Source organism: Hoplias malabaricus, chromosome 9 (assembly GCF_029633855.1).
Source record: "Hoplias malabaricus isolate fHopMal1 chromosome 9, fHopMal1.hap1, whole genome shotgun sequence".
In the NCBI taxonomy this organism is placed as follows: domain Eukaryota; kingdom Metazoa; phylum Chordata; class Actinopteri; order Characiformes; family Erythrinidae; genus Hoplias; species Hoplias malabaricus.
The window spans coordinates 32,465,676-32,486,458 of record NC_089808.1 but is presented as its reverse complement, the minus strand read 5'-3'; the positions used below and the strand labels follow the sequence as shown (position 1 = coordinate 32,486,458).

At 38.5% G+C, this 20,783-nt stretch overlaps 2 protein-coding genes and 1 non-coding gene across 3 annotated transcripts; all 3 read left to right on the top strand.

The window, feature by feature from the left end:
• Positions 1-1,247: 1,247 nt before the first annotated feature.
• Positions 1,248-7,149, top strand: plin2 (perilipin 2). The gene is made up of 8 exons (XM_066681348.1): positions 1,248-1,626; positions 3,429-3,461; positions 3,795-3,990; positions 4,080-4,162; positions 4,610-4,895; positions 5,386-5,570; positions 6,205-6,336; positions 6,435-7,149. Exons 2-8 carry the CDS (start codon positions 3,435-3,437, stop codon positions 6,804-6,806), a joined length of 1,281 nt encoding a protein of 426 aa, XP_066537445.1. The 5' UTR covers positions 1,248-1,626; positions 3,429-3,434; the 3' UTR covers positions 6,807-7,149.
• A 3,009-nt stretch (positions 7,150-10,158) lies between these two features.
• Positions 10,159-19,439, top strand: haus6 (HAUS augmin-like complex, subunit 6). Its single transcript, XM_066681347.1, has 16 exons — positions 10,159-10,755; positions 11,928-12,023; positions 12,393-12,471; positions 12,615-12,747; positions 12,832-12,976; positions 13,632-13,694; positions 13,928-13,982; positions 14,140-14,313; positions 15,842-16,035; positions 16,640-16,769; positions 16,930-17,032; positions 17,135-17,210; positions 17,302-17,449; positions 17,711-17,839; positions 18,118-18,247; positions 18,390-19,439. The coding sequence occupies exons 1-16, from the start codon at positions 10,634-10,636 to the stop codon at positions 19,064-19,066; spliced, it is 2,454 nt and encodes an 817-aa protein (XP_066537444.1). The 5' UTR covers positions 10,159-10,633; the 3' UTR covers positions 19,067-19,439.
• On the top strand, positions 17,907-18,037 carry LOC136707930 (small Cajal body-specific RNA 8). Its single transcript, XR_010804289.1, has one exon. It is a non-coding gene; the product is annotated as a small Cajal body-specific RNA 8 (non-coding RNA).
• Positions 19,440-20,783: the final 1,344 nt, after the last annotated feature.

Genomic DNA, 20,783 nt, shown 5'->3' with positions numbered 1-20,783 from the left:
TGAGTCGTGCTCCAGGTGACTGTCTGTGAGGAGTGTGGTGTGTTCTCCCTGTGTCAGTGTGGGTTTCCTCCAGGTGCTCCTGTTTCCTCACACGGTCCAAAAACTCATGTTGGCAGGTGGATTGGCGACTCAAAAGTGTCCATAGCTACGAATGTGTGAGTGTTTGTGTTGCCCTGTGAAGGACTGGTGCCCCCTCCAGGGTGTGTTCCCACCTTGCTACCAGTGATTCTGGAAGGGCTCCAGACCCACTTGAAATGGATGAATGCATTTCAATAATCTTACTATTAATCCTCGTATTAACTACATTTACAAAATTATTCAAAAGTGTTGCATCACATATAATAGTTATTTAATAATCACTCACACAGTGTGTCAACTGAAATGCTTTAACATATATTAATTAAGTGTAAACCCATGGTATCTTTACTGTATATAATATTTTGGGACCCAACAAATAGTTATAGCAAAGTAAAAGTGACAGACTTAAAAACACAAAAGAAACGGGCAAGAACTCTCTCTCACACACACACACATGAAATATATGACTTTAGATAAACTAACATACTCAGTCAGTTGGCAAGCAAATGTTTTTAAGGCTGTCACACTAATGATTCTGTGAAAAACTGTGTTAATGTTAGTTTAAAACAAAACTACCTGCATTTGCTTTCTGTAGCAATGTAATTACAAAATTATTGTGAGAAGCTACTTGATCAATACGATTTGTTCACTGCTTTATCCATCTTCAAGGCTTTCTGGGTATTTATATTTTTGTAAGACTATTCATATAGTCTGAGAGTCACACAGTATGAGAATATGAATAGAATCATTAGCAGCTCCAAATATCACTGAACATTTCTTAATGTTTACAGTTTTCTGCAAGTTGACTGACTCATATACAGAAAAGTATCAGCCTGGCGTTGTGTATATATTTGCAACAAAATGGTTTTATATGATGTAAAACAGCAATTAAAATGTTTTTTTTTACTTTATAACATGGAGTAAACGAATATACCCATTATATTCAATGCAGACTCCATTACTGGAGACTACTCCAATACTGTATACAGCATGTATGGAAGTGTCATGTGTGAACTTTCACCTACATTTGATCGTGGGTCATTCACAAAGGAAGTTGCTCAATGGTGACTCAGACATGTTACAGAAACTCAAGGCTCAGACAAGGCAGTATGATTTAACTTGTAGCCTACCTATGACTCTGTTTGTGTTTTATTGTCAGTATTTACTCCTCTTGCATTTATGGATCTTGCTTTGTAAAACTGCTCTTTGTAGACACTAACCCAGAACAGCGCTGTGATGTTGCTCCCGAGTCGAATTGAACCTCGGGATTCAGCGCCGTTTCCAGGAGTGACGACACCTCGCCCGCAACGTGCCCTCGTGCGCGCGCGCTGCTTCGTTGTCCTAAAAAAAAAAAACCCGCTGACGTGATCGCGAACTTTGTACGAGTTGATTTTTTTTGAGCTGTTGTTGGTCAGGTGCCACACACACTAGAGCGCGTGAGTATAAAACCGAGAGAGAGAGAGACCTAGCTTTCAGAACAGCCGCATTAAACGACTCTTCAAGTTTCTTATCGGCCAGTGTTTTGATCTCAAAAGCAGCAGCCTACAGGTGAGTTCAGACTATCGTTGTCCTGTAAACTCTGTCGCCCTTCGCTGTCTGCTCCTCACACTCTTCTCTCTCGAGTAACTTACTCAAAAACACCTAAAGTACTTTTTTGAGGGGTATATACTTCTAAATGCTATTTTTACTTCTGCTTAATTGAGTAATATATTAATTGTTTACATTGATATTAAGTTAATTTTTAACAAATGCGTTTTAATGGTGTTACACTGGTCACATCATCTGCTCTGCTTTGTAGGCGACGCCATTCACTTAATACGTGTATATTATTATTTCATACAAAATATGTAACCAAAACACAGCACATAAGTTAGTTCAACTTCAGTTCTAGAAGTTACTCAGTACTTGTATAACTTCTTTTGGCGAGGGGCGGGGGTGTTAGCTTACGACGGAGTTTTAGGGCCACAGCGGTAAAAAAAAAAAAAAAAAAACAAGATTCCGAGATTAAAGTCGGAATAATTCTGAGAAAAAAAGTCGGAATAATTCTGAGAAAAAAAGTCGGAATAATTCTGAGAAAAAAAGTCGGAATAATTCTGAGAAAAAATCTCAGAATAATTCGCTGCGTATAATGGAGCAGACACAGTGTAAAAGTGTAGAACTCCGGCGCCCACGAGGCTCCATCGTGTTACGGCTCGGACTCGTACAAAAAACTAAAGCCTTATGCATGAATTATTTATTAAACGCATTCACAGACATGACGCAGCCCCTGACTGAGATTCATAAAGGCTTTAGTTTTTTGTACGAGTCCGAGCCGTAACACGATGGAGCCTCGTGGGCGCCGGAGTTCTACACTTTTACACTGTGTCTGCTCCATTATACGCAGCGAATTATTCTGAGATTTTTTCTCAGAATTATTCCGACTTTTTTTCTCAGAATTATTCCGACTTTAATCTCGGAATCTTGTTTTTTTTTTTTTTTTTTTTTTTTACCGCTGTGGCCCTAAACCTCCGTCGTAGTTAGCTAGCTACGTCTTTTACATGTACTCTAGTTATTTTCTTTTCTTGGCTTCTCTTACATTTAAAGAAGCATCAACACTTTTACTTAAGTAAAGATTTAGGCATCCCCACACACCATTGTTTCTGTCAGAGGTCTGACTGACATCAGTTTGACAAATTATTGAATAAATAACTCGAAATGATCTATTATCTCCATATAATGAGGTAGTGTTGCAGTCACACAGCTCCAGGGACCTGGAGGTTGTGGGTTCGATTCCCGCTCCGGGTGACTGTCTGTGAGGAGTGTGGTGTGTTCTCCCTGTGTCTGCGTGGGTGTCCTCCCACAGTCCAAAAACACACGTTGGTAGGTGGATTGGCGACTCAAAAATTGTCCGTAGGTGTGAATGTGTGTGTCTGTGTTGCCTTGTGAAGGACTGGCGCCCCCTCCAGGGTGTATTCCCGCCTTGCGCCCAATGATTCCAGGTAGACTCTGGACCCACCGCGACCCTGAACTGGATAAGGGTTACAGATAATGAATGAAATTCAGAAAAAATTTTTATTTAGGAGCAAGTTATTTAATGAGTCACCGTAACCCTGAAACGGATAAAGCAGAAAAGAAAGTGATGAATATGATGATTTAATGGGTCATTTTGACAAAGTAATTCAATAATGTAAGAAAATAAGTATTCCAGCCACCTAAGACAATATTTTAAGATGCAAATCATTATTTTTAAGAGCAGTATTTTCTGAAAATAAATGACATTAACAAATTTGATTTGATGTCCCCAGAAAAATTGAGTCATTGAAACAGAAACAAAAGATCATTTAAATGTGACTTCTTTTTTCTTTTTACAGTAAAACATGGCTCCTATGGAAATAAGAAATCAGGTGTGTACATATTACCATCTTAAAAGAGAATTTAATTTTTAATGATAATTATAACATAGTAATATTTGACATTGTTAAGTCATTCAGTGGGTAGTTTTGTGAAATTGTTCAATGTAGAGAAATGTAACCATCTTCCTGTGGGCTCCATAATGCCTTATAAAGACCCCCATGACCACTCTGACATAAATACATTTTAAAAATACACTATTCAGACCAAATCCTAATTCAGAGGATGGAATTCTTATTTTTGTGATCAACATTGAAGTGTTAACAAACCAGCTATATCCTGTGGACTCAAATTATAAAATTGTAATAAATTATGTTGATGTTTAGAATGTGGTTTTTCGAGTGGCCAGTCTCCCCCTGGTGAGCTCCACTTACGACATTGTGTCAAATGTGTACTGCAACACCAAGGACAACCATCCATACATCAAGTCCATGTGTGAGGCAGCAGAGATGGGTGTCAAAACACTCACTACAGCTGCCATGACCAGTGCTTTACCCATCATTGTCAAACTGGAACCTCAGAGTAAGTATTGTTGCTAGACCGTATTGAATATTCCAACTAGGCACCAGACAAAATAAGCATTTGCTGAGCTGTATTTCTTCCTTCTTTAGTCTCTATAGCAAATGACCTTGCTTGCAAGGGCCTTGATAAGATTGAGAAGACTCTGCCAATTCTTCACCAACCCTCTGAACAGGTGACCCCACATAATTTAATCACATATTGTTTTGTGTCTGACAGTTTTACAATGACTCTCTACAATGCCTTCATCCTTCGGACTCATCATAGAAACTCAAGTCATATGGACCCATGGTCTCATGGACTCACAATTACTCTCACATTGTTTCATTTTTATTGAAGACATGAGTTCATAGTAATTTATAGAATTATACACCTTTATCCATTCAGTACATAACTATATACATATACATATACATACATAATGGTTGCTGTCCAATCAAAATGTGTATCTCCATTTTTTGTTCATTTTTAATTAAAATTATCTGAAAATAAGCTTTTTACATTAAAAGTTAAGATGGTTTTTCCTTCTCCTGTAAAGCTACTAATCTGGACTATTTTTGGACTGCAACATGCTCTTTAATATATCATTCATTTACTTAAAACTTGTTCTTTATTCCAATAGCTTGTTGCCAATGCTAAAGATGTTGTGACTGGTGCCAAAGAAGCTGTATCTGAAACTATGAACGGGGCCAAGGACACTGTGTCTCATACTCTGAGTGGAGTGGTGGGCCGAACCAAGGGTGCGGTGCAGGAGAGTGTTGAGAAAACTAAGATGGTAGTTAGTGGTGGCGTCCACACTGTCATGGAGAGCAGAATGGGTAAACTTGTGAGCAGTGGTGTTGACACTGCTCTGAGCACTTCCGAAAACTTGGTGGAGCGCTACTTACCTGAAGCTGAGGCTGAACAAGGTGAGGGATGTGCCAAGAGGAAGTTTACTGATTGATTGATTTGTGGTATTTGCTGGGTATTACGAAATGTCATGTAGTAAATTCCATTTGTATTTTAACAAACTATCCATTATTTCATCCTGTCTATTTTAAGTGTTGTCATATGCCCTTAAAACCATTATTTCCTCATGTCAGAATTCTGTTGTTGAAGGTTTAAATGCGTCATTTTGTTTGGATCAGTTATGCAAGTCCTTTAGCTATGCTTAAAGTACTTGGAAATATTCCTCGTTGAAAGGGAAATAGGCTTCTAAGCTGATTTATTCAGCAGTCATATGATCTGGCTCATCTCAATGAGGCCCTTGAATGCATATGTAAACAGTGGTTTTTGTTTTTAGAGCTAATCTTTCATTTGGACCACAGCAGAGGAAATTCCCAGACTTCTAAATAGCATTTTCTTAGCTTCATTTACTCAGTATTGTTTATATTATAATTATTTTTAATTCTCCCACAGAATGTGAGACAAATATGATCAAAGGATTTGATGGCGATATGGATGAATCCAGCTATTACTTGCGACTGGGTTTCCTATCTACTAAACTGAGACAGAGGGCATACCAGAAAGCCATCACCAAGGTTCTTGATGCCAAGAAACACAGCCAAGACACTATGTCACAGCTTAACCATGCCATGGATCTGGTAAGTAGCTTTACAAAATATTTGCTATTGTTGTTTTACTGATCAATATTATTGATAGTTGATTGGACTCTAGGGCGGCACGGTGGCGCAGCAGGTAGTGTCGCAGTCACACAGCTCCAGGAACCTGGAGGTTGTGGCTTCGATTCCCGCTCCAGGTGACTGTCTGTGAGGAGTTGGTGTTTTCTCCCCTTGTCCGCGTGGGTTTCCTCCGGGTGCTCCGGTTTCCTCCCACAGTCCAAAAACACACGTTGGTAGGTGGATTGGTGACTCCAAAGTGTCCGTAGGAGTGAGTGGGTGAATGTGTGTGTCTGTGTTGCCCTGTGACCGACGCCCCCTCCAGGGTGTATTCCCACCTTGCGCCCAATGATTCCAGGTAGGCTCTGTACCCACCGCGACCCTGGACCCATTACAGATAATGAATGAATGATTGGACTCTAGGAAGATACATCTTTGTCTGTTCATCTAAAATAGATAAAAAGACCCCAAGATGCTTATTCAAGATGCTCTACCCTGATCTGTAAAGTCTTAAATATTTAATATGCTTAACTCGTCATATAATTCATGATTAAAGAGAAGATTATGGTGTGACAGCGCTGAAGAAATGTTGAATAAATGATCTGTGTTGGTCCTTCAGATTGAATACACAAGAAAGAACATTGATGATGCCAACCAGAAGATGCATGAAAAATTCAGCACGCTAATCGATTGGAGGTCAAGATCTCATAGTAACATGGAGAGCGAAAGTGACACAGACAGTGAAGCAGAGGTACAAACACATTTCCTTTCTTTTTGCTTATAGAAAGCAGTAAGGCAATGCTTCAGTTTTGTTGGTTTCACTAAAACCTGTTTTTTTCTTTTTTTAAGCAAATTGAATCACGTACCTTGACCATTGCCCGTAACCTGACCCAGCAGCTACAGACCACTTGTATGTCATTGGTGTCTAGCCTCCAAGGACTTCCTCAAAACATCCAAGACCAGGCCTTCTCTATCGGTCACATGGCCATGGAAGTGTACACCAGATTCAGCAAGGCTGCCGCTCTGGGTGACATGCCTGATACAGTCCTCACCAACACTCGTGTTCAGCTGAATCACATGAGAGATTCTCTTGACAACATCCTGGATTATTTGGTCAACAACACACCTCTTAACTGGCTGGTAGGTCCGTTTTACCCTCGAATGGAGCCAAGTCCCAACAACCCCCAGTCCAGCGAAACAAAGAGTGCCAAGTCTGAATAAAATATAGCAGCTTGCTAACGAACATTCATGAATGAGGCCTTCATGTTGCTTTCTGACTTTCAGCTAAATCTGTGTCATCTTGTGAAGATATTTGCAAAATGTAGTGCTTAACATCACATCCTGCTAATGTTTGTCCATTACAATATTTTAGATTACAACATGTACACAATGCTATCAATTTACTCTTTAGTTGTGCAAGACAAAATAACAATTTACTTTATTCTGGAGTGATTTTGTAAGCAGAGTTGTAACCATGGAGTGCTTGCTTATGTAATGTATTGCCTTGTTATTGTCTTTCTACATTTCTAATAAACTCATTCTAATAAGCATGTTATTGCAATCCATTGTCTTTTGGGATAATGGTGGACCACCCAGATCTGGCCTCAGAAACTGATCTGTCACATGTCAGACTGTGATAACCCTGAGGATGAATTTTAAAAGTCCTTCATCACTGTTTTTAATTTTTTTTTTCATTATTCATTCATTATCTGTAACCGCTTATCCAATTCAGGGTTGCGGTGGGTCCAGAGCCTACCTGGAATCATTGGGCGCAAGGCGGGGAATACACCCTGGAGGGGGCGCCAGTCCTTCACAGGCTGTTTTTAAATATTTATTTTTAAAAATAGATATATTTTCACCATGGACATTAGTTTGCAGCCTATGATGTCTTTTACACCTCTTGAGTTTTTACCACTGAAATGCTGCTGTGATTCTAGACAGACGTTTAGTAACTGTAGTCTTTGTAAAATTAAAATGATTGGTTACATAGTGTAGACTACTATAGTCGTGTTTTATTTTCCTGGATGAAACACTAACACTGTAGGTTGAATTGTTGGAAATATAAGAATATGCTCATTCTTGAGATATCACAAAACCTATCATTAAAAATAGCTGTATTTTTTTCAGAAAAGGTACAGAAATACTGTGTAATTTGAAGAATGTACTTCCTTTTTTTTAGACTATTGTTTCAGTATTTATACATTTTTTAAAAAATTAGGTTTATATAATTCTGCTGATTAATTTTTTTGTAAAGTGGAGTGTCTTAAACTCTGAAAGAAACCTCTTAAAGCCTTTATGCTTTAAGCGGAAATTTGAGCAGTTAATGAAGATTACTTTATTTGATAATGTTTATCACTTAAAACTTGCAAAATTATTTTAATTATTTACTGTTTATGGTACAGGTATAAAATGTTTCTTTCTAATTCCAACCTTCTATAGTAATGGTTCTGGGAAATACAATTTTCCGACTTTTAAATTGCATCCAAACAGCAAACAAAGTTGTATTTCCCACTGGTTAACTCTGGATTCTACATGATGCACGACTTTACGAGATTTATGTGACGTATATTGCGACCTTTTACCTCTTCCCATGCAGAAAATGGCAAAATATGCATTTGTATCATTTCATTATGTGTGTTTTCTGTAAAAAAAAAAATCCAATATTATGATCAGATTTGTTAGTACTCAAAAAGCGTTTAGTTGTTATTAAATTATAAATAACATTTTGGGATTTATACAGTGGGTGAATCTTCAGCCAAGCACCCGAATGCAGTGAAGTCGTATTTACTACTAAACCATGTGGTATATACAACCTTCACATGAGCATAGATCTTAGGCTACGGCCTGATTTTTGTTCTTATTAGGTTTTCCTGCTATAATAATACGGCTACTCTTTCACGGCATACAAAGATGTGTACAACATCTTATTTATTAATTATTACAATTAGAATTAAAATCCCTTTATTGACCACAGTGCTTTCACACAGAGGAATTTGTTCTCCACATTTAACCCAATCAGTGCAGTGAAACACATATTTAGACACACACTAGTGAACACTACGGGGCAATGAGCACACATGTCCAGAGTGGTTTGATACTATGGAGAGAGATTCGTCTCAAAATACTTTACAAATGCGTAAATGTTAATCCACAAATTAAACACAAGTCACAAATATGTTTCACTATTCACAAATGAATACATACCAATCTGTGTCTCACAGTCTGCAATTTAATACGTCTTTAAAAGGATATGTATCAAAAAGTCTCAAAAAAATAAAGACTTCATGTATAAAAGCTAAAGTTTTCATTTACTATTGGACTCAGTCCATTTGAGTACTGAATGTGAATCACTATTAAATGCACTTCTTTTGCATCCATACCACATCCACAAACCTCATCAATTTATTGAGCTTCAAATGTAACATGCGCCCAGTCTCAGGGCAGTATATTGTCACCAGGCTAATGACAACAACAAAAAGTCAAGTCACTGACTAAAAAATAATACAGGATTAAAAGTAGATAGTAGCAGCAAGGTTGTGGGTTCAAGTCCCGCTCAGGGTGACTGTGAGGAGTTTGGTGTGTTCTCCCTGTGTCCGCGTGGGTTTCCTCCTGGTGCTCCAGTTTCCTCCCACAGTCCAAAAACACACGTTGGTGAGTGGATTGGTGACTCAAAAGTGTCCATAGGTGTGTGTGTGTATGTGTGTGTTGCCCTGTGAAGGGTGTATTCCTGCCTTGCACTCAATGATTCCAGGTAAGCTGGATAAGCGGTTATAGAGAATGAATAAATGAAAAGGTGTACATGTTTGACTAGACGTAAACTTATCATTTAGCACTGCACCCATGTGTAGAGGCTTTTTCTTCCAGTTTGCCCAACAGGACACACCACACCCTCTCCACAACTAGGATCGCCCCCTGTGAAAATGCCCACACTTGAATCAATCCAGTTCCGGACTGAATTGAACCTCAAGGGTTTTTGGTACGAGTGTATTTGGCAAGTTTGCACAACATGCAGAAATGTCTGCAACTTGTGTTTTTAATTGAGCACATTTGGTATTCTTGGCTCAATCAGTTTTCAAGCATTAAAACAGGTTTGTAACAGTTTTTTTTCTTTCTGCCATGTTCAGACAACTGTTAACAAACTGTCCATTGTGATTGGCCCTCACCACGTGGTCCTCACCTGCACCTGAAGTAGGCTTCCAGCCTGCTTTCTTGCAGTGCTCACCAAGGCTTTAAGGACGCAGTTTGACTACTCCTTTGATTGACAAAAATCAGAAAGGGGACTCCATACAGTCTTGCGATCTGCATCATAGTAAAATCATACACAAGGGAAGATGTAAACTTTCCTATACCAATCCATTAAAGCTTCTCATAGGGCCCACCACACTCTCTTCCTACCTGCAGCCACCAAAATTTTGGTGACTGAGTGGTGGGCCCTGTGTGAAGCACTTGGCATAGTTAGCAGAGAGAAATCACTGTCTAAATGTGTTTAATGATTTTTACAATTAAACAGGTGGAGCTCATTAAACACGAAGTCGCGAAATTGGGCACTTTAAAGAAGACCTTAGGGCAAACCATGGGACAGCGCCTGTACTATATATAACGGGGAAGCTCACTCACTGATCTCTAAATAGTATTTGTCCTTAACAGAGCTTGCTTATGGTTTAGAGATCATGAGCTCAGCTGGCTGCAGTCAAAAGGGATATCCGGTCTGGGGCAGTTGTCTTGAACTATTTGGCGGTTTGTGTAAAATGGAGGACGAAACAAACTTTAGCGGCTCCTGAATAAATACAGAGGATTTAGACCGATTTATCGAGTTATAAATGTCAGGTCAAATCTTATTCAGAAACCTTCACCGTGTGCCGGATTGTCCGGGAATTTTGGGTTCTCGGCGCATTGGACCTAACATTATTGGCTAAATTTAAGGTTTACGCCAGTCAGTTAGCTAGGTAGCTATGCTAACATTAATACGTACTGCTCGGTTGTTTGATTCTGGTGTTATGCCCAGATGAACAGACTAGTACGTGTAGTTGTTTAATACAGGAAGCAGAATGGCTCATTCTGAAGAGGCCAACGGTAAATATTTGTGGTGGTTTCTTCAGAACCTTGAATTCCACCTCGACGTGGCCAATAGCGCAGATAAAATGAAAATCAAACACCTACGCCTCGGGACGTAAGTAACATTACCGTTAACCCTAACACATAAGGATAAATGTACTGAATATGGGCGTTTTAATAGCAGTCAATACTTACCTACGATATGTAGATAGTTGTTTATCGGAGTTTCTTAAATTGTGTAGATTGTTTTCTTTGTAATTCATATTTCCCTCTGCCCCACTTGCAATATTGGACTTCTTGCCACAGCCGTATTATTGCATTATCATCTACTGTCAAAACGGGAAAACAAATTTCTTCACAGTGTTCAATGTAGAATCATACATTTTGAAATGTTAAATGTATTCAATAGAGAGAAAAATTAGAGAACTCAGTGTGTTACATTTTATAATCATTGCCCATCTGAATAGAAGAGATGTAGGTAAATCATTTCTGTATCTTAACATGAAAAAACAAACAAAAACTAAATGTTTCAGTGGTGGCAGTTTTTAAAAAATGTAAATTTTGATGCAAACAGCCCCTAAACCATGAGGCTAGCTCACACACTTTGGATTCTGTGTCCAATTTCTTGCTTGTTCTCATCACCCAGAGTGGACTTTGAAACAGTTCTCTGTCAACACTATGTTCCTCAGCAAATATTCTAGCCTTTTGATTCTTAATGCTGATGAGATGCATGGTCACTGTGGATTGGTTAAATGGCATTAGACTCTGTTAATAGAGAGATCCTTGCCCTTTCGGGGGTGAACTGGTGAGCGTTTTACCAGTTTTTCCTTGAGATAAATCTATGCATTAAACTTCTTTGTCAATTGCTCGATGCAAGGCAACACAATGCAGTTAGCATCTGCCAGAAGTGCCATAGTAGCTTTGTGCAAAAAAAGTGCAGAAACTGTGCCATAAATATGAAGTAAGGAAAGACAACTGTATAAGATCAGGATGATAGAGACTGTTGAAATCTCATATCTCTTACATTTATTGCAAATGTTTTTATTCATCGTGTGTGTGTGTATTAAAAAACACACTTGAAATTACACACGTTCCTTGAAAAGAAAGAACTACTGATAAAACACCAGAAATACTGATCTAAACATTTACCAAATATGTGGGACTGCACTGGGTTGACAATACACTTGCACAATATCATGATGTGGTGTAATATTATCCATAATTTTTCAGTTTGTATTCCCTTCTTTTTTTTTCCTCACTCACTTCTGCTCTCTCCTTATTTGTTAGGAACATGTTTGATAAACCAAACAAAGAGGGTTTCTATCTTGTCACCCATTTCTTGTTTAAGAAGTTGAACCCTTCACGGGTGCAAAATGATTTCAGGTAAGTCGCAATTAAGATCTATACGTTTAAATGTAGTACATAGAAAATATGACTGAATTTCCACATTATTGTCATAAATTTGGTACTGACAGTGCGTGAAGAAAGCTGACCACCTGAATGTTTATTACTTTCTTTATAATGTCGGCATAATTATGTTTAGATTTAAAAAGTAAATCTCCATGTATTTTTTTTTTATTATTTTTTTTTAAATTAGGAGAAAATATCCTATAATAAATTTCTAACGGTAACTGTTTTTTTAATATTCCTAACCCCAAAAAACAAACACCAATAGCCTAGCATGTCTTATTAAATTTTTAAAATGTATTTATTATTGTTATTATTATTTATTATTATTTATTCATATTTTAGACATTGCTGGCCTGTTTTGGATCGCAAGTCAGATGCTGAATATCGTAAGGCAGCTGTTGGATGGCTCCAGGAAATAGCAGTATGTTGTCATTAATACAAATGAGTTGCAGTTCACATTCAGTGACCAAGATTTTTATTTTTTTATTTACTTTTTTATCTTGTAAGAATGGACTAATTAATTAAAGAAATTGTATGCTAATATAGTTGTTTCTCTGTGTTTAGAACGAAGAAGGGAGCAATTTTCCAAACGTGCTTGCTTCCCATTTACTCTCTCCTTCTGGACCGAGATTTGTCAACTTGATGCTACACTTAGCCAAACATGTAATGGGCAAACTAATGAAAACTTTTACTACAGGTACAGAACTGGAGATTGTTTTTCATAGATATTTCTTTACTCTGCATATATTAAAATGTGTTCCCCATTTCTTTCACAATTTAGATGGCACATGGGTTCCAGAAGCTGCAGTTACTCCTGCAAGCTCTTCAGAGCTGGCAATGATGCGGTTTCAGGTGGTGAAGAGACATTTCCAGAGGGCATGTGTGGAGCAGGACAGCCTCATACAAGACTATCAGAAGAGAGCTAGGTTTGTTACATCTTAAAATGTTTGTTTATTTATTTATTTACATACATACAAATTACATACTTTATTACCCCTTTTACCTGGTTCCTCAATGGTCAAGATCCAAAGAGAGCAGGTATTATTTTGGCATTAGATTATTCTCAGGAGTGAAGTGACATTGATATGGTTATAGTTTGTTAATGTGGGTTGCATTGTAACAAATTAATCGGACACAGCAGTGCTGCAGGAGTTTTTAATAGTGCCATTACTGAACTGAGAATAGGCCAACAACCAAAAATATCCAGCCAGCTCCATTCTATGGGGTAGTGTCTTGTGATAACTGAAGGACTACAGGATGACTAACACAAACAGCAACAGATGAGCTACTGTCTCTGACTTTGCATCTGCAGGGTTGAACAATGTGGGTGGGTCTAAAAGTGGACAGTCACCCCAGTGCTGAGAATAATCCACCACTCAAATAATACCTGCTATGTGGGGGTGGGGGGTACTGACAAAGAACAGGGTGAAAGGGATGGATTACACTGTATAAGTAATGAACTACAAATTTATTTGGCAACATGGGAATTTGATATAGTAACGGTAAAGGAATTATCTCTATGGTGGGTGTTTTTTTTTTATAAAGATAAAATATGGACTTTAATATGTCTGTCTGTTTTAGACGTTTGGAGAAATCTTTGCAGGACCTTAAGACTGAAGAAGCCACCTACATAGATTTGCTCAAGTGAGTCTTAACTGAACATTTAGGTGCAATGAAAGAAACCCATTTTAGACAGTCTAATTTCAAGATCAGGTGGAGTTACAAACCCACATTTCATGAGTAATTTCTGTTATTCAATGAATATAATGGTTTGTTTTGCCATTGATGTTGAGTTTGTAAAGCATTATTAACAAATCAATTTAATTGTATCATAAAACTTCATACTTTATGTCAAGTCTATGTACATACATTTTCAGAAAACATGAGACAAGCATGGACTTGGAAAGCGAACTTCAGGCAAAAATTCACAAGGTTTGTTACAGTTTGTAAAAATGTGTAATGGTGTTTTTAAATGTATATTTATAATATATAAATTTTATATATTGGCCTATATGCACTCACTAGGTTTTTTTCTGGTTTGCTACAGGTTTTTCTTCTGTCTGCTTTAATATTTCATTTTTGGTTTTAGGTTCGAAGCTCATGGGCTGAGATTGATAAAACCTTGTCAAGATTAGAAGGAGAGCAAGATGTGTTGAACAGTGTGATCCAGGGCCAGGTGGACCAGTATGCGTTGGATGGAAAGGACATCAGTGTGAAGATACCTGCAGTTTTACTGGAGAGAATGGAAAGATTATCACATCAGGTAAATCATGGCATGTAAAATTTTCTTATGCTTACGTTATTGAGGAAAACCTCTATAATCTCAGCTAGATATGTTTTATCTTGAAGTATGAACCACTTAAAGGAAACTAATTTATTAACATTTATGTATCCCTGCCTCCATTTTAACAAAACAGTTTGTTGAAAGATTGCATCTTTCATGCATATCTGTGTCTCATGTGAATAGTGACTGCTTTGTTAATTAAGATACTTTTGCAGCTGTGATTGTTTATGTATATACACTGCTCCAAAAAAAATAAATAAATAAAGGGAACACTACAACATTATCTAAATGTAACTCCAAGTCAGTCACACTTCTGAGAAATCAACCGGTTCCGTTAGGAAGCAACACGGATTGTGAATCTATTTCACCTGCTGTTGTGCAAATGGAACAGACAACAGAAATTAGAGGCAATTAACAAGACAACCCCTATAAAGAGTGCTTCTGCAGGTGGTGACCATAGACCATTTATCGGCTCTCATAATTTCTGGCTGATGTTTTGGTCACTTTTACATTTTGTCAGTGCTCTCACCCCTGGAGGTAGAATGAGGTGGTGTCTACAGTCCACAGAAGATGCTCAGGTAGTGCAGCTCATCCAGGAAGGCACATCAATGCAAGCTGTGTCAAGAAAGTTCGCTGTGTCTGTCAGCAGTGTCCAGAGCGTGGAGGGGGCCGTAGGAGGGCAACAACCCAGCAGCAGGACCACTACCCCCTCCTTTGTGCAAGGAGGAACATGAGGAGCAGTGCCAGAACCCTGCAAAATGACCTCCAGCAGGCCACTAATAATCCCAGTTTTCTGCACAAATGGTCAGAAACAGACTCCATGAGGGTGGTATGAGGGCCCGATGGCCATAAGTGTGGCTTGTGCTTACAGGCCAACACAGTGCAGGGTGACTGGCATTTGCCAGAGAACACCAATGAGATGAGATGACTTCACAGATGAGAGTAGGTTGGAGGTTAGTAGAAGAGTATGTGGCTGAAGTGTGTTAGCAGTTCCTGCATGATGAAGGAATTGATTCTATGAACTGGCCTGGCACTTCCCCAGACCTGAATCCAATCGAGCACATCTGGGACATCGTCTCGTTCCATCCACCAACGTTGTACCACAGACTGTCCAGGAGTTGACTCATGCTTTAATCAAGGTCTGGGAGGAGATCCCTCAGGAGAACAGCACGTGGAGGCCACACACACTATTGAGTCTCATTTGAAGTTGTCTTGAGGAATTTTCACTTGGATCAGCCTGTAATTTGATTTTCCACTTTTATTGAGTATGATTCCAAATCCAGACCTCCAAGGGATAATTTGATTTACATTGATCATTATTTTGTTCTCAATGCATTCCACTATGTAATGAATAGAATAGAAAGATTTTCAAGTGGAATATATAATTTATTAAGATCTAGGATGTGTTCTCTTTGTTTTTGAGCTGTGTATGTATGTATATGAATATTGCTTTGTCCAACTTAAGAGAATTTGTCGTTCATTCATTCACCACTTTGCCTTTTCTTAGGCCAGCAATGCAAGCTTTTATGAGGGAGGGCAACCTGTAATTCTGCAGTTATTAGAACTTCTCAATGTGGGACTGAGCCTTCTAAATGATGAGCGAGCCAAGGTTTCACATCCTACTTTGCTGCTCAGCCAAAAGACACTTCAAGAACAAGCTTTGCTCATGAACCGAGCGAAAGAGACCCTGAAAAATATGAGGTATCAGTAATTTAATGGAGTAGTTGTATCTATACTTAAACAAAATTCTAAAGAAGTATTGATTTGCTAAAAGAGGAGAAAGTGTGTAATTGTAGTGTACATCAAAATGTGTCTTCTGTGTTTTAACCCATCTGTAGCTGCCAGCATACAAACACACACTTGTACACCTGCAGCTGTAAATGCACCCTCAGAGCTGTGGCTCAAGGGCACCTCAGCTGCGGATTGAGGTTCCTTCACACTCCCACCACCCCAAAATTTCTTGCTGGTCAAGGGAATCAAACCACTGACCTTTCCAATCCTAGATCCTCCTCCCCTAACCATTAGGCCATGGTTGCTATACTGATAAATAGTGGGACTTTAATTGAGCTCTTAATTTAATGAGTTGTTAATTTAATTCTGGTGGGATCAACTGGTGTAACCAACCCATGAATAAGGAGCTACTATATTCTCTTGCCTAAAGTTTGAGAAGCTGAGGAGATGTATACATTGATATTTGGCTTGATTTAAAAACATTGAGTTAACTGAATTTGTGAGGCTTTATTATTTGTCACATTGGTTGGGGTTAGGGTGCGGGATGTAACATTAACATATGTTTGTTTTCTAGGCGTAAACTGGCCAAGGAGGATATACCACAGACTAAGAGTTCAATTAAAAAGCTAGAAGTGGACTGGGAGAAGAAGTGGACTGAATGTTTGAGGCACACCCCTTTGACTTCTTTTCTGAATGAGGATCCTGTAAGTTTTCAAGCCACAAAGTTTGATGTCCTATGACAGGGTTAAACTGAAGATAAAATGAGAATTGATGCTTTTTTTTTTCTTTTCTTTTTTGTCATTTGAAATGCATTTATGCATATTTTGAGATTTGTGAATTTCAAGTCCTCTTTTATCTTTTCAGGTTTTGGACTTCCTTTCGCCAATGGCACCTTTATCATTTGAACCAGCTTCTGAAGCTAGTTTTAAGGCTAGCATCTTCTCACAATATCCAGCTAAGCTTCCTGGTAATGTTATAGATTTGATCTTAGATTTTTCTTGGATCCTTTTACCTTTTTCATAGTTACATTTCCTTATTGCAACCAAACCAAAAATAATTTTCCTTGCAGACTTAGTGGGGCAGGTCCATAAAGAAAAGCCTGGTTTGAAGGAAAAGGAAATCAAAGCCAAGGATGAATTTTTAAGGTACTCTAATTGAATTTATTTCACACCTGTCTATTTGTCTGTCTTTACCAACAAAAAAGTAAATGGCAATAATTGATATTTCTTCTAACAGTTTTCTGGAAAATAAGGACAAAACTGAAGATATTTTTTCCAGCTGCTTTGCCTCAGAAATGTGTGCGTCACCTTGTGTGACACGTCCTGAGATTCCTGCAGGTCTTGCTGAAGCCCTTGCAGTTAGACCACCTCCCAGCTCTTTTCAGGTAGGGTTGAGATGATGAGATGCTGACTTCGGTTTTTACTATATTACAATGAATGCTGAATTGTATTAAAATAAATTAGCATTATTTCTTGATTGTTACAGACCTAAGCTATGATTTACCAGCAAAAAAGCTCTGTACTGTGTTGTTGTCACTACAGACACTACCTCAAACTGCAACAAATAATTGTGAAACTCAATATCTCATATCCTAAAGATGTTTGTAGTATATAATGTATCCAATTTTCTTTTTGTTTGCTTTTAGTATCCCCCCCATACCCACCCCAGTCCACAGGCTAGCCAAAAGAAACACTTTACTTCACAAACCAGGACATCAGCTGTGACGCCAAAGGCGCAGATTCTAGAGTTAGAATATGACAATTTAGCAAGTCAGGTATGTGGAGTTTATTCTCTAATTTTGTAGAAGAAAAACAAGCTGTTAAATGTCAAGTAACACATGATGGGAGACTGATACATGGGCAGTTCTAAAATGTGCTCTACCCATCACTAGCTCTCCCTAGATCATATCTGCTTTCTGATGACCGGGGCGAATTGAGAGAAATCGCAACGGACAGATACGGAGCAGACAATTAATTTAAATTCTTGTGTATTAAACTTGAATTTGAATTTTTTTTTTATTATTCAATTCAGAATTTCTCTTTTGGTTCTTAGTTTGCTGAAGCTGTAACAATGAGTCCAGTGGATGGTAGGAGGAGTGGTATGGAGCTGGAGCAGTTGCTTAACACTTTGTCAGACCCTTTCACAACTAAGAAACAACTACCACGCACTCCTGAAAGCTTGCGTAAGTCTTCAGGTTTTAAAATGGGGGGGGTTATCAAATTTATAATGTATGCTCCACTATAAAGTGATTTTCTGAATATAAAATATCTAGCTTTGTTGTTTGAAATTGAGTATTTGATTGATGTTATTGCATTTTCTTATAGTTATGGATGTCCGTGCTTCATGGCGAAAAGCTGTAGAAGAAGGAAAGGCTGAGAAAAAGCATGGGAGAGCTCATGATAGCGTCTCTGATTTCACAACACCCATATGTGAGGGCCAAAAGAGCAGCATCAGTCCCAAACCATTTGACCTTAATGGTTCTAAAACGTTAAATGCTGATCCTCTATCCTGCAGTCCCCCTCCTTCCCAGCAGGGGGCCTCCTTTCACTCCACAGTCAGCTGGGACTCTTCTCAGCTGGAGGCTCTTGGGCAAAGCTCTAGCAATCTAATCCAGCTCAGCATAGCCCATGAGACCTTTCCAGGCATGGAGAGTGAAGGTTCTTCTGACTGCAGTGATGAACAGTATCGGGAGGTTCAGGAAGATATGGCAGAACTTGTGCTTCCTCCAGTCACCTTGCATTCTCCTGAAGCGGACATTGCCCTTCAAAAGGTTAGAAGACGCTTGGCTACTTTGAATGAGTCCTCCTTTATGAGGGGATGCAGCGAAACAGCATTTGAAGTGCTGAGACCTGCACAAAGTATGAGCCCAGGTGTAAGCAGCTGCAGTGGGGGAAAGGTGTTTTCTTTGGACTTGGAACATTTGGAAGGATTCTCCTCTCCTGCGCGAGAAGAGCTCACACTTCCTAATTTAGTGACATTCTCACCCATGGATGAACTTTGACTCTTTTTTTTAGTGTATGCTGGGGACATGTGTCCCCCGCCCTAAACTTTTGCCTGTGTATTTAGTGCCATAAAGCAAGAGCTTGAGGCCTCCCAAAGTCTAGGGGGACAGTGCCACAACCTGTCTGTAGTGATTTGTCATTACAACCCTAGCAAATGTGTTGACTTTAACACTTAACTAACTTTGTCTTAAAGCAATTTGTACTAAGTCTCTTTGTAAATGTACCAGACTGACCAGACTGTACACAAATAAATATGAATTGGCTTAAAGTCACAGTGAATGTTTACAAGACGTTTTCTATGTAATAAAAAAAAAACTTTTTTAACTGATTTTTAAATCTAAATTTATCTAGAATGTTATGGTCAATTTTGTTTGTTTAATAAAGTTTGCACTTCACTGTAATAGTCTGCCTATTCAGTGTCTGTTTTTTTTTTGTTTTTTTCCTGATAAATGTGTCATGAGGAAAAATAAGTAAATGCCATGGCTGAGCATCTGTGCTTAGAAACTGCAGTGTTCAAATTCAAATGGCCAGGTTTTTGTGTCACAAACCTAAGGAACATGTCCCCTCCACTGGTAGTTTTGGGGCTTTCGAGCTGCATGTAAAGAGGGGAGTGGAGATAGAATATTTTTAGAGTCACGATTCCTTTCATATAACCCCTTTTAAAGACATTGTTTTTATTTTTCTGGGAAATAACCTAAATATTCCATTTTAATTAACAGATATTCATTTTATGGATTTAACTGATGTTCAGGGATAGACATTAAAAAGCAACCTGGACAGAAATCCTCAAAGAAAAGGCGTATCTAAACTGCTGCAGACTATAATACCACAATTGTTTTTCATTTTCAGAAGAAGGTGCAAAAAATAAACAGTAGATCCTTAAAAGCTAAGCATCACTTAATGGACCTCCATTAATATTTCACATTATTGTAGTTACTGACATATATAAGTATGAATTAAAATGAAAATAGCAGCTTAATTTGCTTTAAAATTGACAATATTATTAAATTGACGGAAAAACCCGAGCTCGCTACGGAAATTCTTGAACGCAACCGTGACGTCACTGGTGGACAACGGCTGAACAACGCCGCGGTAAAACACCGTTATGACTGACTGTTATGACAGTATCTAGATAAATAACCAACATTATTCATGACAATAGCCTAGCAATAAGCTAAACTCAAATTTAGAGGTACCGTTATTCTTGTAAATGTGATCGAACTCGAATTCATCCGACACTATAAACCTCCGTAATGCAGCTACGTAGCCGAGTATAATCTGAGCCACCGAGTTTAGCGAGTCAAGCTAACGTTAACTAACACCAACTAAAACAGGCGAAGTGAGTGTCCTTACCCTGTTTACCTCCATGTAGCGATATACAGAGGCTCTTGAACACCTTTCGTTGGTGTCCTTACATGCCCATATTGTTGGAAAAGCGCCAGTGAAATGAGCTACAGATAACGGAGTGAGCGGATGGTCCTTTCCAAAGTGCCCATTTAAATATGACAAAATTAGTCCATTTTCTGGATATTTTGGGATCTTTGGGCCATTTGTGCACAGATGTCCCACTGTTCATTGAATGATCTCAGCTAAAAACAACACACCTTTTCGTCATTTTGCATTAAATTAAGTGCAGCTTCTAGAGTTGTTGTCCACCATCTACGTCACAGGCAAGACGCCTATTAGAGTTTCCGAACACCGCTGGGGGGGGGGGAC